The sequence below is a fragment of the Rissa tridactyla genome, chromosome 3, assembly GCF_028500815.1.
Source record: "Rissa tridactyla isolate bRisTri1 chromosome 3, bRisTri1.patW.cur.20221130, whole genome shotgun sequence".
Classification (NCBI taxonomy): domain Eukaryota; kingdom Metazoa; phylum Chordata; class Aves; order Charadriiformes; family Laridae; genus Rissa; species Rissa tridactyla.
The window spans coordinates 71,085,855-71,103,384 of record NC_071468.1 but is presented as its reverse complement, the minus strand read 5'-3'; the positions used below and the strand labels follow the sequence as shown (position 1 = coordinate 71,103,384).

At 35.7% G+C, this 17,530-nt stretch overlaps 1 protein-coding gene across 6 annotated transcripts in view; it reads right to left on the bottom strand.

Annotated features, from left to right (window-relative positions):
• Positions 1 to 17,530, bottom strand: part of TBC1D32 (TBC1 domain family member 32) — an 86,940-nt gene that overhangs the window by 58,438 nt on the left and 10,972 nt on the right. For 5 of the 6 annotated variants that reach the window (XR_008465660.1, XM_054196649.1, XM_054196651.1 and 2 more), the window contains exons 6-18: positions 16,972 to 17,097; positions 15,179 to 15,257; positions 14,940 to 15,040; positions 14,792 to 14,853; positions 14,145 to 14,289; positions 13,350 to 13,409; positions 11,787 to 11,886; positions 11,377 to 11,514; positions 9,899 to 9,991; positions 9,525 to 9,667; positions 5,136 to 5,263; positions 3,796 to 3,997; positions 702 to 784 (exon numbers count right to left, since the gene is read on the bottom strand). Coding sequence is in view for 5 of the 6 variants with exons in the window: in XM_054196649.1 (XP_054052624.1) it covers positions 702 to 784; positions 3,796 to 3,997; positions 5,136 to 5,263; positions 9,525 to 9,667; positions 9,899 to 9,991; positions 11,377 to 11,514; positions 11,787 to 11,886; positions 13,350 to 13,409; positions 14,145 to 14,289; positions 14,792 to 14,853; positions 14,940 to 15,040; positions 15,179 to 15,257; positions 16,972 to 17,097 (1,460 nt within the window). In the remaining variant the exon portion in view is untranslated. The remainder of the gene's footprint in view (positions 1 to 701; positions 785 to 3,795; positions 3,998 to 5,135; positions 5,264 to 9,524; positions 9,668 to 9,898; positions 9,992 to 11,376; positions 11,515 to 11,786; positions 11,887 to 13,349; positions 13,410 to 14,144; positions 14,290 to 14,791; positions 14,854 to 14,939; positions 15,041 to 15,178; positions 15,258 to 16,971; positions 17,098 to 17,530) is intronic. The other variant, XM_054196653.1, reaches the window with a different exon arrangement.

The following is a 17,530-nucleotide window of genomic DNA, read 5'->3' as shown; positions in this document are numbered from 1 at the left end:
CCAGAGTAATAACTGTTGAGGTAGCATTGCAAATTATACATGGTAAAGTATATCTAGAATTTACTTAATCAACTAGGTTCTGCACGAACACCAACATCAACCTGAATTTTCAGGCTCACAAATATTTGTATATTTCTCATCTTAATGCATACAAACTTCTATAAAGGGACATTAAGTTTTAGTATAAATGGAAGGATGCCATTCACTTAATATGTATCAGGCTTTCAGCCAGAATGCTGCCAATCTTGCTACATAATATTTTGAAGGTATGGATACCATTCCGCAGAACAGCCACCATATCAAAGCCATAAAATAAACTCTGACAGCTATTTTGTTTTATGCTTTCTAATTCACATTTTACAGAATCATAGAATGGTTTCCGTTGGAAGGGACCTTAAAGATCATCTAGTTCTAATCCCCCTGCCATGGTCAGGGACACCTCCCACTCGACCAGGTTGAGAGAATCAAGTATAAATCAATCTTACACAGATTAGATACAACTCTGTAAGCCAAGAAAGTCCTGAAAGGTCAAGAAAAATTTTGTAACTCTACTCAGACCTATGCTAAAATGACTTCAATCTCTCTACCTACCCCTACACTTTTGGAAAAAAAACCACAAGGTTATAAGATGCCTCAACTGTGGATAAAGTAGCAGTCTGTGTTCATACTCGTACGTGTGCAAAAATTAAGCATCAACTTACATGTTCTTGGACTCCAGACTTACTGATGAAGTCGAGTCCACGGCAGTTACAGGAGTAGGTACTCTTTCTGAAAGCAAACTTGTCTGTAAAATAAAAAAATAAATACATACCTCCTTACTGTTTATTTACACCATTTTTAAACTCTAGATCTTGCTCGTTTTCTTGCTATACATTAAAAAAATAACAGTGACCAGGCTGTAGTCTAGCCTTTGGCACAGAATACACTATTCCAGTATAGTTTTTATTCCAGAAAAGCTTTTTTTTTTTTTTTATTTGGGCATAAACCATTTTAAAGCTACTATTTTTTAAAAAAAATTTTATTAAAATTCCTAAAATAAAAAGCACTTTCTTTTTACTTTTTAACTAGAGACTCCTGAAGCAAAAAATCAGTATTTAAAAAAGAAAAAAAAATAAAACTGAAAAAAACACCAAAACAAAAAGCAACTCTGTAGTCTACTTCTGTCCCAGCTAATGGAAATAAAAGCCTCTGGATTCCACGACTCAACACCAAATTTCCTAAGGAATTATGCCAATTTTTATTTTATTTATTTATAAATTCTATAATTGTATCTATATTGGTATGGATACAATTAGAGGTACTGACATAGATAAATATATATACATATTTTTATATTTGATGGAGTTTCTAATTGAATTGATATTTGAAAATAACTGGTGTCAAAAACACTGTATATTTAAGACTAATGATTTAAGCTCGTTTAAGTTTCCAGGGGTAAAAAGCATATTGCATCATTCAAATGAAAGCAAGCAGTCATTATTTTACTCTCTTATAAATATCGTCTAATAACTCCACAAAAGATTCATTTATTAAACTAGTCAGTCCTCCTGGATCTGTTATGTTCCCCTCTTATCATCTGTACAAATTCTGTCCCAGAATTCCATCAGAATCTGCCAAGAAGAAAAATTGTTTCTCCATCAGTCTTAAAACTCCAGGAGACATGTAAAATAGGAGGAAACAAATTACCAGTCTATCCATTAAAAAACTGTCACTACTGCTTGGATAGAGTCCACCAAAGTCCACCATTTTTGCTACATTATAAATGGTAGACTATTTTATAAACTGCAGATGCTTTAAAATTTAAAAATTACAGAAAATAATTTAAAAAGTAATCAGGATGGTAAAGTAGAAAATGTGACTTTCCTTTACTAACGTGCCGATTCCTGAAGTCCTGAATATGTAGATTCAAGTTCAATCTCAATTTGACCTCCAAAGTGATGTGAAGAAATGGCATTTTGTCAGCTAAATGTTTCACAATTGTTTTAAAATTTGACACATTCAGCCTCCTTATCTTGTATGTGTCAAAACAATTTGTCTAAATGATGTTCTATACCATAATAAATTATTTTAATGTGCAAGGAAGTCTTTTGTGCATGTGCAAGTGCTGTGGTGCTTTAGAGCAAGTAACTGGAAATGCCCATCAAAAGCATATAACAGTCTGCCTGTGATAGACATTAAATAGAGTAACAGGTTCGTTCAAGTAAGACTGACTAGTTACACAATAAGAAAGCACAGAAAGACAGACAGATTGTTCAGTTATGTAAATTACAGCATGATTCAAGTGAACTGAACTTCTTAATTCAATGAAATCCTAACGTTTTCAATGCAAGGAAGAACCTGAGTTTCAAAACCAACATTCTTTGATGAAAAAGAGAGTTTACTGTGATATAATTATGATTGTAAGTAATGATATATTTTATTTTCAATCAAAATGCATGCTTTCATGATAATACTCATATATAAAAGCAGTGAGAAATACACACAAGCTGGTGATTTAAGTGTTGCTTCTATTCATGTTCTATCTTTCTAATATTTTCTGCCCGAGTTTACATTGTGACTGTATTTTTAAAATTTCTAACCATAATAAAAGCATACATCATTTGACAGGAAGAATAGCTGTTCCATTCTCTTTCCTTTGCATTGAATTTTTCTCCCGCTTCCTTGCCTCCAAAAAGAATCTTTAGTTTTTTTAGCCAATTTTTCCTTCCAGCTTGGTCTGATCCTTCTCTAAGAAAGTATTTTAAAATCACTACAGGAAAAAAGAGATGGTTCCATTTTTCAGTATGAAGTGAAACAACACAAGTAAATTTTGGTTTTCCACTAAGACTTCTAATACCTATAGTTTAAATATGCTTTCAGTGTAGCTGGAAGCCAAAGTTGAAGCTTTGTACGCTACCCCTACCTAATTGCTGCCAATGTTATTTTAATGATTCAAACATTTCTTTGAATTTACTTCATTGTGAACTTTTTGAAAACTGCTCTTGCAGCATCTGTTGTCATTTTTCCATCTTAACTAAATTTTATAGCAATAGATAAGAATTTTCACACTGCACACAGCTATCAGAACAATGAAAATAGAAAATTTTAGGGCAGACATCCATATACCTTGTTCAGTAAATTTATAACAGAAAGCAGAATAAGCAGAACTGTTGGATCCAAGCTCTTTCATGCAGTAAAAACTTTAGACTAGCCATCAAACGGAAGTTTTGTACAACTTCTACACTCCATGAGATATCCAAGTACATAGGTAGGACAAGAACTCCTGCCTAGCACTGCTCATTATAGTCCCTTGAGAATCTTTCAATAGCATCTATTTAAGTCAAGTATTTGGAATCTCCTTTTTTTTTCCTCCATATCTCCCACCAAAACTAACTAGTTTAGCCTAAAAATTACTAAGACTACATCTCATGAGTTTTTCCTTTCAAAATATCCCAAGCCAAGAGTGACCACCAGATCTGTGATGGACACTGGCTATCAAGACATCAGGTGACCTCTAGCATCAAGGATAATATTTAGAAAGGAGTTGATCTATGAATCATAGGTCTATCAATGCATCTTCACAGTTCCTGGTTTAACCTTAAGGGACAGAAGACTGAAACTAAGCTTCTGTTATATTCACATACAGAAGGAAAAGTTGAAACATAGAACTTTTATTTAATTAATTTTTAGAACAATTCCAAGCATTATCTCACTACTTAAATATAAGCAACCTGAAGCAAAGAACAACTATTACATAAACTGAACCTCTACAGTAAGCTTTTTTCCAATCTTCCCAATCCAAAGAAACAGATTTACCTTTTTCCAGGCCTCTCCAATAGATTCATGCAAGCCATAAGGAATTAGCATCTGCAGGCCTTCACAAGTTCTGTACATCTGACGACATACAAAAATGAAAGCTCCTTTAACAACTGGCAAAATCTCAGATCCAGATAAAAGAGAAATGTCGTCATGAAGAAGTTTCTTTGTAAACTGAATAATTACATGAACAGCTGCAGGACTAGAAATAAAATAACAGTTTTAAAATGTTGGTTTGTAGTCATCAATAAGCCTTGAAACAAATCCTCTGACTACATTTATTTAAATTTTTCTAGGGAAAAGAAACTATGGAAAGAAACTGTGACCCATTATGGAGGGACCAACTATATTATAACTTGTAACACCAGTCAGAAGAAATGAAATGTACAGCAAGTGATTTGGCTTGGGCTACAGGTACACATAAAGCAAAAATGCACCCATTGTCTTCTATCCAGCCCACAGAGCCATGAACTAGACAGACTGTTTTATAAAAGTCCAGTTAGGAATAGTAACAAGAAAATCATTTCAGCTTCTGCTTAATGAGTGTTAAGGATATCACTACAAGGCAAAAATTAGTCCTTGTCCTTCCATTTTCCTATCCGAGATCTCCTTTTGAAGTCTTCCAGGCTTGCAACACAAAGGACAACTCTTTCTTCAAAACATTGTCTTTTACTTCCAACCGCCCTTAAAAAGATATGCAACTTCCAAGGCTCCTCAGCTTAGAAGACATACATTTTCATGACCTGCAGCTTAGATATTTTTAAAGGCTAGTCTTAATTTTACTGCCCTGTTTTGAGTTTTAGCATCAACTAACAATATAATACCATAGGATCACACAGATCCTAAGTTAGGTACAGTGTTACAAACGTCAGCTTCTGATACAAGATCTGTCTCTACTAGATGTATTGAAAAGTGAATGCTACATTAAATTTATTCTTTCAACAAATTAGGTTGATTTTTAATGTTTATTCTAAAAATAAACAAAACAAAAAGCAGAGAAGAGAGGCCTTTGGCCTGAACAGCAGCACTATGAATATAACGGAACTACATTCAGAGAAAAGAAAGCTCTCACACGAGTAAGAAAAACAAGTAAACCATGGAAATCTCCCTTAATAAAAGTATTTCTTTAAATTGCTATTTCACCTGGTTTATACCCATAAATGTCTCCCTAATACATTCTCTACAACACTTACTACTTTACTTGATAATCAGATATTTCACTCCAAACATAAGCAAAACATATCACGTTACACATAAATGAAAAAACAGAAAATGAGTCTCATAAGACTAAAGTAATTCATTAAAGTACTCACTAAAGCTATTCATTAATGCACCCTTACCTGTCTTCTCTGGCTGTTTTTTCATTTTCTCCATAAAGAAGAAGAGAAAGACCATCTTCTACAGCTGCAATCCTTGCCAAAGTATCAGCTACTTCAATTAAAGTGGTTTCAAGACAATTTATATGCACCTATTTGGAAGACAGGAAAAAAAAAAAAAAGCTTTCGATTCAATGCTTTTGTGAAAGCTGTTTATTCAAGTCTGGCTGATGTACACAGACCCTGAAGGTCACCTCTCTGATGATTGCTTAATGGCTTAAACAAAATAAGTAAACAGCCTATGTTCAAACACCATCATCATAAATGGCAGTAATTGTCACTTTAATGATTACGGCAGAAGTTCAATGACTGCATAGATACAGAGTTCCTAAACTCCTTTTTCTCCACCGTGAATGTGGAAAGGCTCTTGATCTAGGGGTATAAAAGCAATACCTGAATCAAGGTGACAAACATGCTAACTCGCTCACTGCTCATATGCATTGGCAACTCTTTGGTTAGAAATGGGATTCTAGTTCCAAAGAAGATCTTCTGTGTTCACCTCATTTCTAGGCTGTGGTAAGTCCAAATGGCTTTGAAATCATGAGGAAAGTCTGCCCCACTGGAGCAAAGCAAAAGTCATCTGCCAATTCTTTATTCACTTCAGAGCATGGTATAGGCACAACTAGGCTGTAATCAAGCAGATTTGAACATTTAACACTGGGATTCAGAGTGTTTGGTCTGGTACCATCACTAATGAATGTATTGCCAGAATTAATGCTAAATTGGCCATTGCTCATTAATAAGTGAAGTCAATATTCCACTAGTAGACAAGCAGAACATGGGTATTCCCTGAAGAACCTGTGAGAGACCAGCAAGGGCAGGATGCTCTGCAAGAGACAAGCCAGGAACTGAGTGTGATAACGAGGTAGGCAGAAGCAGTGGCTTGCCATTGGATGGGCAGGCAGCCCCACCATCCCCAAGCAAGGTGAGCAGATGAGGTCCAGTCATAATAACTAGGTTCACCCAACAGTCCAGATCCCCTCCACAGTGATGAGGGAGGTCCAAGGTTAAGCCAGGACGCGGAGTCAGTGAGTCAGGGTCAGCTCCAGACACAGTAACCAGGGTCAGACACAGCCCAATGATCACCATGCAATTGGATCTGTAGTGACAAAGCAGGTCCAAGGCAAAGCAAGCGAAGAAGTCATGTCTGTGGGTCAGGGTTCAGACCAATGGGTCACTAGGCTTCCATGCTGCTACAACATAGTACAGGTGGGGGATGAGGACCAGAATCTCAGCTTAAGAAACACTCCTGAGTGGAAGGCAGAGTGAGTCCACGCTGAAGCTTATTAGCTGAGTCATCACTGGGGAGATCTCTGCTTAGGCTTCCTAGTAGCGCTTTCTCAAACAGCTGTCTGCAAGGCTGGACACCCACGCTATTACCTATGCTGGTCCTGAGCCCAGGCTACCAAGTCCAGGGGAGGGGAAGTAATGGGAAGATGTGCCGAGGGCCTGACGGCAGACAGCAGCTGTAATTCTGCAGGACTTATGCAGTGTCCTAAAGGTGCTCACCAAAACTCTCTTCCTGTCCATATGCCTCGGTAATTTGGTTATGAGACAATCAAAGCATACGTTCTCATCCAGGGACTGAGAAACACTCCAAATTCCCAGGATTTATACACAAATGTACTTACAAAGAAGAAGGACAGTTTTCAAAGTGAGAAGTCCTCTTTAGTAGCTTCACCGTACCCACACCCAGTGTGACAGAGTGCAGTCAAAAGTGAGATGAGCTAGAGGCGACTACTCTTTGTAGTAACACTTGCTAAATATCTAGTATGTCAGAATGGGGAATAAAGCACCACTCTCCTGATGTTGAAGTCCACTGCTTAAATCTTTTCCACTCTCCTATTATTCAGCAAGGATGGCTGGACTCACAAAACAAATTATTTTTAAAATGCTATGTAATCCAGCTCCTGTTTCTTCTCTTACTGGTAGCTCTGTATTTCATATAGTGCTCAGAGGAAAAATAAACAGTCTTCCTACTTTAAGGAATTTAAGGTGACGGTGGTCAAAATAACCCAAGAGAAAAATACTATATCAACTTTGGGTTTTTTGGTTAAAACGTTCAGTGATACAGAGGGTTAAAAATCTCCCTAACCTTTTATTTTTAGGTTACTGTGTATCATTGTTCGGGATTCTAAGAAAGAAACATACTGTGCTCTCACTGTTTCTTCCAGAACGCTATTATTTTGCTTTCCCTGTGCAACACCAAAAAACTCCCAAAACATGGTACTTCGCTTCTTTAAAATGTGAATGTAAAGTTCTGCACCAGCTATGCTTCAGAGGCTACAAAGCCCAAAAGGTCAATACTGCTGCCCACAAACTGACAACTCCTGCTTATCACCACCGAGTTTCTCCTCTTCTCTCTACTACAGATACACAACACTACTCTGCTTAAAAGGCAAGTAAGGATTGCACTTACCCAAGTGAATTCAGAGCTCAAATGTAAAATAACAGCATTGTGTTTCCTCATTAAGCCCACTATACAACCAAGGAGACCCATATGCAGCTCCAGTGCTGCCCACCCCACAAGCCCAGCTGAAGAAAGATGTGTGCGTGGCCATAGCCTTCCGAGATAGGCATGGTCCAGTATTAGAGTCCAGCATTAGGATTCCTGGGTATCTAAGAAGTGCCAATGATTTGGTTTGGAAGAAAAACCAGTCCAAATTCTTGTAAAAGGGGAAGAGCGTGTCTCTGATTTGGCCTACTTTTCCTAGCTATTGTTTGCCAGATGCAATACAAAACAATTTGAACCTTTGTTAGAACAAATGCAACATATTCCAGATTCACGACACATAACCAACTTACTACAGCTACTCTGCATTAAATATGCCTGAATATGACCTGTTTTTTTAAACAGACCAGTTACTAAGTCACAGGAGGGTTTACAGTTTGTTAAGAGTTCAACTACCTATGAGAGACAGCTAAGCACGGCAGAAACAAGCAAAACAAAAAAAAAAAAAAAGGAAGAACCGTTAAACATTCTGTTTTAACTACTAATGTATAATAACAAAGACAGACAGTTTTATATGCTTTAGAATAGCGTGTGACCATAGAGATTGCCTGGGGGATTACACAACAAATCAATCAACAAATCAATGATTGCCTTTGTACTGTTTTTAAATTTGACCATCAGTGCTCAGAGCATATGCAGGCTCAGTCATTTTTGTACTTGAAAAAATTTGCACTAAATTTTTACAATGTCCAGTAAAAACAAGACAACTTAAAGTGTTAATCTTGCAAAAGCATCCATAGATAGCTTTAAAAATGTATAAGTAATGCTGCTGTACTCAGCACAGATACCCACAGAAGAGCTAAATTATTGACATGATCAAGACATGATCAAGTTTTTGCAGGACTATGGTTTTAAGTTTTACAGAAATACACTAAAATATTTACTTGGAAATTGATTGTTTGCACTTTTGAAATAGCATTGGAATATTCTTGTATCAGTAAAAATATTTTCAGTAATTAATATGAAGTGTCTTTTCTGAAAAATAAACAAACCGCACTGAAAAAATAATCATAAGTATACTGACTCAAATGTAAGACAAAATCCGACTTTAAAAATGTAGATGAGGTATTTAACTTAGGAACCCAGACTGTCTTTGCAAGCATGAGTCTCAAGAAGTAAATTCAAAACTTCTCAGACGTTAATTTCTCTCAAAGTTTCTTTATGTAAGACAGTTCAGGCTCCTCCATGGGCATTTCAGCCTGTCTGTCTTGAGACGTCCAGTCACCTAGATCAATTAAGTCATCTCGTTCAAAACAAAAACTACAGAATAGGCTGAAACTATAACTAGACTTCCAAGGCAGATAATGTTTCCAAGATTTTCTACAACTTTTATAGAAATGTTTAAAAAAACCAAACAACGAAAAAACCACAATAACCCCCACAAACTATTCCTTTCACCAATTCAGAAAATAATAATTTTCCATGAAGAATTACATATTTTACCTATAATAATTATTGAGAATACTTAACTTCAAGTTGCCAGCTGAATTTAAAAAGGAATAAAAGTAAATTGCCTTTTAAATACCAGGTAGAGCAAATAAGAAGAAGAAATATCCAAAAGACACACAAAAACATTGGAATAAAAAAAATTAAGCAATACGATTTTCTCAAGGGAATGGTCTCACTACAGAACAATTTTTGCTACTGTTCACAAGATTTTAAGAAATCCAAGTTTGTCAGACCAAACATAATGACAGCCTACACTATTTAAGGCATGCTATAACAGGTAAAGTAGAAAATACCACAGAAGTTAGCATGTGACTAAATAAATCTACATAGAAAATACAGAAAAATGATAATACTCTATAGATTTAAAAATTATTTGGAAGATTACTACAAACCTCTGTGCCACTCAGTAAACTTTGAACAGGATGAAGTAGGGCATCTATCACTGCATCCTTGTATAAACATTCAGCAGCACATCCTGTTTGATCACAAAAAACTTGCAGAATCTCCATAACAAGACTTGCTGGAGAATAACTGTCTGGTGAACACAAGAAGTATTTGTTTATATTTTAACTTGGAAACATATCTATATGGTTTATGTAGATGCTTCTGAATTATAATTTTGTTAAGCACTGATTTAACCAGGTTAGAAGATACAGGTGTAAGGGAAAAGAAAAATCTGCACAAATAATAGACACAAATTAAAAATTGCAAGAGAAGTTTCCACATGCTGCATCATAATTATCGTACATTAAAGCCACACATTTACCTGTATGCATTGTCAAAGCTGTCTTTGGGTAACGTGGAGAGTAATAAATAAGCTGGGTAAATAATACCAACAGATCGGTGATGGATACACTATCTATTAACAAAAAAAAAAAAAAGGAGGAGTAAAGTAGGCTGCAAATTTAAGTGCAACTTTAATTTTACAAATAAAAAATGGATTTTGTAAATATACATAAACAATGCTTTGCTTTATTGAGGAAATCAAGGTATGTACAACTCATAACACAAAGGACATGCATGTCCCTGGGACTCTACCAAGGTATTTCATGATCAACTTATAAGGCTTGATCTTGCTCCCAATTTAGCCAATGTCAATTTTACCAGGTCTTCCATTGAAACAAATGGCAGCCAAAGTTTGAGAATGCTGAATATACGTGGCTGTAGGAAAAAGCATTACCTTGCTATTAGATTAAGTTAAACAACTGGAAAAAGAGACAAGCTGTCAGACAACTCTTCCTCAGGTCTGAAACAAAAACGAGAAACATGTAGCTAAATGCAGGCTGGGAACTATTGCTCCAAGTTTAATCTAATTATGTTAATAAATCCATTTGTGAGGAAAGGGTTGCTATCTATGAAGCTGAGGACACTATTAAGACAGATGGTGAGATTGTTACTTTTGTAGGAGAGGGAAAAAAAGCAACCATCACCAATGGATCACTGCCTGAATAGTGTTATACAGATAATCCATAAATGACAAAAGCACTCGATTAGTTTATGTTTGTTTCCCACAACTGCTCTACAATGTATCTATTAAGTCCTGATCCTCAAACCAGAGGGGCAAAATATCTTCAAAAAACAAGTCACAGAATTAGTATCCAGTAATGTTTTGAATAATACATTGAATTAATACAGATATTAACATAATGGAATACTACAACTGTTCTCACACACTTGCATTTGCCAACCCTGCACAACGTATCACCATATGTAGAGTTTTCTGTATGTCCAAGGGCTTCTCCATCTCCTATCTTCCATCCTTATCAACACCTCTGTTTCACAGGTAACAACCTTTTCCTCTACCATTGTTTTACCTTAATTACATTAATAGGTTAAGCTAAGAGCAATTTTTTTCAATTTGCAATTAGCTTGAAAATACTGATTTTGTTTCATACCTGAAAAATAGTTTTGGTCCCTGCACACGTGTCTCTTCCAATCAATTATATCAATTGGTTTGACAAAAGATATTACTCATACGTAGAAAGACTGAATCACCTACACACTGATCCAAATCTCCTTCAACGTGAAATTAATGCATCAAACGTAAGGATAAAAGTGCACATCCATCAAAGATTTTAAAACTGTGTTGATGCTCAAAATTACCTATACCATCTTTTTAGAAAGGCTTCCAGGCACAGAAATGCTGAACAGAATATAGTGTCCACAATATTGCAGTGGAAACATATATCAAGTATGGATAAAATGTTGCTCAACAGGTTCCATTTTCTTCAGCCCTTCCCTTACCTTTTTTATTTTTCAGCTGCACCGGAAAGAGATTTCGGCCTTGCTTATAGATCAACAATCTTCCTAAAAGGCACAGTGAATGAACAAAACAGACATACTGCAATTCTGGTCCAGTGTAAGAAAAGTTCTGCTTATCACCTTTAAAAATAAAACCAAAAAATTAGAACTTGACTCTTTTAGTTTACTCTATAGTACGCTAATATCTGCAATGTACATGGATCATTTTGTATATAAAGACAGACAGCTTAAGTAACTAACCACTGCTATTCGTGCTCTCTCAAAAGACAGACATACAATATTTTGTGAAGAAAAAGAACAGATAGAATGTCTTCCTCTTGTGGTAGTGTGCTCAAAGACCTAGAGAAAGTGGAGGTACATGCACATAGTGCAAGACATGCAAAGATACTCACTACAATGCTGCTGGGAGAAATCACTGACTCCAGAATTTTTATTAACTGCTGCCTTGCAAAATTCAAAATAATCAAGACATTGCTGGACAGCTGCATTAATCTGTGGGGAAAAAAGCACAAAGTAATAAAATACCTGGTATTTTACAATAAAGTCATTCTCTTTTGTATCCAAGTACCGTCCTTCAACACAAGAACCTAAGTATCCACTTCATTGCAATTACCTCACGTTTCAGTGCTTTGTATGGGTTAATCAACAGAAGGCAAAATTTTACAATTAAAACACATTGCCATTATTATTACATAATCACACTACCAGCTCTATAAACATTAAGATAATCTATGAAAAAGAGTACTGAGAACATACAAGTATTTTGAGAAATTAATGGCAATCTGTGATTGACTGCCATATTGTCATTACTATGGAAGATTTTCACTTTCTACACATGAAAAACTTTTGTCTTGCATATACTTACTAAACTGTAAGTTTGGTTGTTAGGTGCTGTCAGTGCTATTACTGTTATTTGCAGAAGTGTTGTATCATCATCATAGCACATCATCTAATCAACGTATGTAAAAGTTTATCAGCATGGATTTAGAAATGAATCACGAATACAGCATATGAACAGTGGTACATTTACATTTATTACAGTTTCGAGCAGCTAAGATTTATTCACAAGTGTAAGTAAAATATACAGACATATGTAATAAAAAAAACAACTAAATCAGATGTTTACTTTATACTAATAAATTAGATCAGACTACCCTGCTCATGGACTTCCTATTATAAACTTTTTGTTGCATGGGACATGCTTTATTCTATGCTCTGTTCTATGCATACAGATAAACAAGACAAACATCTGTTACAGTTGTCTGTATCCTTGTCTCCCATCTTAAAGTTTTATCAGTCACATATATTTTACCTTATATTTCATTTGTATTACAAGATTTTAGAAACCGTAAAGTTCTGTCTATATGAAGGGATCTCACATCTATATTGGTCTTACTGAAAACAATGAAACTTCCATTCCAGTAAAGGGACCTGCCCATACAGAATATGTGATAGCATTAATACCTACATTACTAAAGATGTTTTCCCAGTTTGATTTATTTTGCTGACACTTTGAATCCTTAATGTTTCATATCACAACTTCAAGAACACAACAGTGGCTTTTTAGTCTCCATCAAAAAATCCAAATTCAGCATAGAGTTTTTATGATATTTTTTTCATGCACCATCTGCTATTTTTATACATTGTCAGAAATAGTTCTAAATATGAATGCAACATAAGGAATTAATAAATAATAATACTAATTAAACGCCTGCTATAAAACATCCAAATTTCCCCTTATTCAGAGCTGGCCACATACCCTTCTCTGCATTTAACAATGATTCATTTAACCAAACAGAAATTTAAAAAAAAAAAAAAAAAAATCAAAACAGCTCATGTAGCTAAACAACACGGAACAGATCTGAGAAAAGGGAAAAAAGGAAAAAAAGTTGCTTAAACCACAATGTGCAAAGCAAAACCAGGTTCCAAGTAAATTTGCCTTGGGAAATACTTACCAAAGATTTATATTTCTTTTCCAAAAGCCTAAGCACCACTGTTCTGCTGTAATATGCATGCTAAAATGACAAAGAAGACCTAATGTCAACTTTAAACATACAAGTTTTATTTTTTAATTAACAAGTAGAAATTATCCCTGATTCTGTTCTATTAGGGATACTCCCACAGTACATGTCCAGTGTATTGAACTCCAGCTTGTGTAAACCAATAAAATAGTCAATTGAGGCTTCTGTTTGCACTACGTTTAAGATGACCAAAAAAATTATGTCATTAGAAAAATGTGTGGCAGAACACGCAATAAACAGAAAAACAATAACTATGGATGAAATGTTACGCCGTGTTCTGACATTTCCATGTAAATTTTAAATTATAAGTTTATACGTGGTAGGCTGCAAAAAGCTCTAATGTCCACTGGAGGTTAGCCAGTTGTGTGCAGCATATCATATATATAACTGCACTTTCATGCTCGTCATTTCTTCCAGAAAAATATCTGCATCTTCTGATAGCTGTCAGTCAATTATAAAAAAGGCACTGAAGTCCCAAAGTGCAGTAAGTTCTCAGAAATTTTATGAAAACTAGTAACTGAATAGAAATGGAAGGAGAGAGTAGTGTTAAAGGGCAAAGGACATAAATGCCTAAAAAAACTGCCAGACTTCCTTAATTACAGTATTCGTTATAGGTTGTTATCAGGTCACAATAGGTCTGTGATAATAATAGCCATAAATCAAACTTTTCAAAATACCTCTCAGACATGAACAAGTTACGGGTTGTTGGGTTGAGGTTTTTTTGCTTACCGTCCACTTTTTAAACCACACTGCTTTGATATCTAGCAGAGCCAAGAAGTAGACTGGACTCAAAAAATCTGGAGAGACAGCAGGACTAGACTCGTGTTTTACTGACAAAAGTGACAAGGTACTCTCCACTACTTCTTCCATGTACCTTATGACACAAAAAGGAAAAAATGAACAGAAAACAAAAATAACTTAAATCTTTCCACCAGCAATACTCAGAAACAAATTTCTGGTAAAACCTCATTGTTCAGATAAATCATAAATATCAACATTATCTTTTAACTTGATCTTGTAAGGATATTAATTCTTTACATTAGCATGAATAAAACTAATAACAACATACATGCATATTCTCCTCATTATTACGTATTTTATTACACTTGTTACTTTGTAAAACATCCAAATTATTTTTGTTAAAAAGCACTTAAACACTTCAAAAGCTAAGCAAGCAGCTTAATATGACCCATGACTACTCCTATGCAACTTCCCTATTCCACTTTTCCCACCCTCTATTTATGTTTCCACGCCTTATCACTGACCAGTCATCTGCGCATCCTGTAATCGACTTTTTGCTAAAATTATATGCATCTAATTATATGTCAAAAATCATTAAATTAAGAAGCAGTGACAGGTTTTTGAATGTGACATACTTTTCTGGATGACGAATCCAGGAAGAGGGAGCTTCCTTTTGGTACTCATTTAAAAGGCGGACCTGAAAACATAATTATTAAAATTAAAAAATAAATAATGCACGATGTTTCAGTAATGACAAAAAAAGCACGGAAACTTCATTTATACCTTTTTAAGTAAACGATTTATGTCTGTGTTAGATACATCCAGACCAGCTGAAATACGAAGAGAATATTCTCCAGAAAGAAAGTACAACTCCAAGTGTCTTGCTAAAAAAGAAGGAAAAAAGAAAAAAAAAACCTCACCTCCTTGACAATAATGGCAAAACAGACTGTATTATACAGCTTCATTATATAAGTTAATTGATTTTCAGGAAGTACATGACTCATGTAATTAAATGCACATACCTAAACTTGTATAAACTTCTCTTGTCATATTAAATGGAGAAGAAGAAAAGGTTTTTGCATAGAATCTAAGAATTTTCTCCTAAGGGAGAAAAAGCAACAAATGTATTAAATAGTCATGTAACTGTCTATTATTATTGCACAATAATCAATATGTAGTGGCATTATTCATAATATTACATATTGCTCAGATATCTCTACAGATGCGAAGCACATTTAAAAATATACAGCTTGGGACCACAGAAACCTACAGCTGAAAGGAAATTTTACTTGAATATTTTAACTGACAGCACCTCACTAAGATACAAAGAAGCAGATGAGGAAATATTACTGTACTTTTCCATTAACATTAATGTTTTTATGTTATTAAATGTACCAATGACTTGTAACTAGTACTGTTTTAAAAGAAACTGTAGACCTTCTAAGCTAAAAGAGAAATACATGACAGCAACTGTCATATTTATGACAGCAAAAAGTTTTAGCAACTTTCCTATTCATTTGATAATCACTTTAAAATTCAAAGAAAAAGAAAAAAAAGACTTAATTGGCATAATAAATAATGTAAAAGCAATTTAAGCATTTTTCTCCTCATTAGTGCCTGTGTAATCATAGAATCATAGAATTTTCATGGTTGGAAAGGACCTTCGAGATCATTGAGTCCAACCACAAACACACACACTACAATCTCTGCCCTTCAGATCATGCCCTGAAGTGCCAAATCTAGACGCTTCTTAAATACCTCTAGGGATGGTGACTCACCACCTCCCTGGGCAGGCTGTTCCAGTGCCTGACCACTCTTTCAGTAAAGTAATTCTTCCTAATACCTAACCTAAACCTCCCCTGCCGCAACTTCAGACCATTTCCTCTGGTCCTGGCATTATTCACCTGGGAGAAGAGGCCAACACCCACCTCTCTACAACCTCCTTTCAGGTAGCTGTAGAGGGCAATGAGGTCTCCCCTCAGCCTCCTCTTCTCCAAGCTAAACATGCCCAGCTCCCTCAGCCTCTCCTCATATGACCTGGTCTCCAGACCCCTCACCAGCCTGGTAGCTCTCCTCTGGACACATTCCAGCACTTCAATGTCCCTCTTGTACAGAGGGGCCCAGAACTGAACACAGCACTCAAGGTTAGGCCTCACCAGTGCTGAGTACACAGGCACCATCACTTCCCTACTCCTGCTGGCCACGCTATTCCTGACATAAGCCAGAATGCTGTTGGCCTTCTTGGCCACCTGGGCACACTGCTGGCTCATGTTAAGCTGGCCGTCCACCAGCACCCCCAGGTCCTTTTCTGACGGGCAGCTCTCCAGCCACTCTTGCCCAAGCCTGTAGTGTTGCTTGGGGTTGTTGTGACCGAAATGCAGGACCCGGCACTTGGTCTTATTAAACCTCATACAGGATTACTATGTATCATTTTCTCAACATCATGGAGCATATATCTGATTTAAATAGGAGATATTAACATGACATGTTTTACAGAAGAGTCTTGTAAATTATTTTTTCTACATCTGTTTGCTAAAAGACATTCAAACCTCTCATTCCTATTAAAAGATATGTAAATGAGTACTCCAGTCTCTAAAAATCCTATTGAAATCCTGTTATAATTCTTTAAATCAAGACCTATTGGAATTATATAGTTCTTTTACTTCAAAAAGAGTTTATCTGATATATGCACAAATAATAAAACGTCTTGGGAGCCTATTGGACCACTCATAATATATATGTAACTTCTTACTCCTCTTCAGTACTCTTAACTAAGGCTACACATCTAATAACTAAATAAAGAACATTAGCTTACACTGAATGTTCCATCAGGATCTGACAGAGACATTGTTAGATGCTTACGCAGATTTGGCCAACTCTCAGAGTTCAGTATATCAGAGGGAGGGGCAAAGCACAGTGTTTCCACTGCTTCTTGGCGAACCTGAAGTGGACAAAAAGATAAACACCACAAATCTTTTCACAGTGCCCTCTCAAATACGTAATTTACAATAACACTTGGAGGAAGGAAGGAACAGGACCTGACTGTAGAACAGATAAGGAATTCCAGAAGACTTATCTTCTGCTATATTTTTGTGGTGATTTAGACAAGCGTCTACATCACTAAGAAAAAAACCCAAACATATTTGAAGAAACAACAAAACCATTTTATGCATAGGTTTTCAATACTGGATGCAAGGATTATGTTCTACTTCCTGCTTGTAATCTAATATTTTCTTATCAGGGAATACAGGAAACTATCACCAAATGCTACAAATGTGCCTCTAAAAAGTCCATAAGGGAAAGAGGAAACAGAATTACTAGACGCTACGTTTTACCGCTGAATTTTCATCAGCATTATAATCTCAATAATTTCA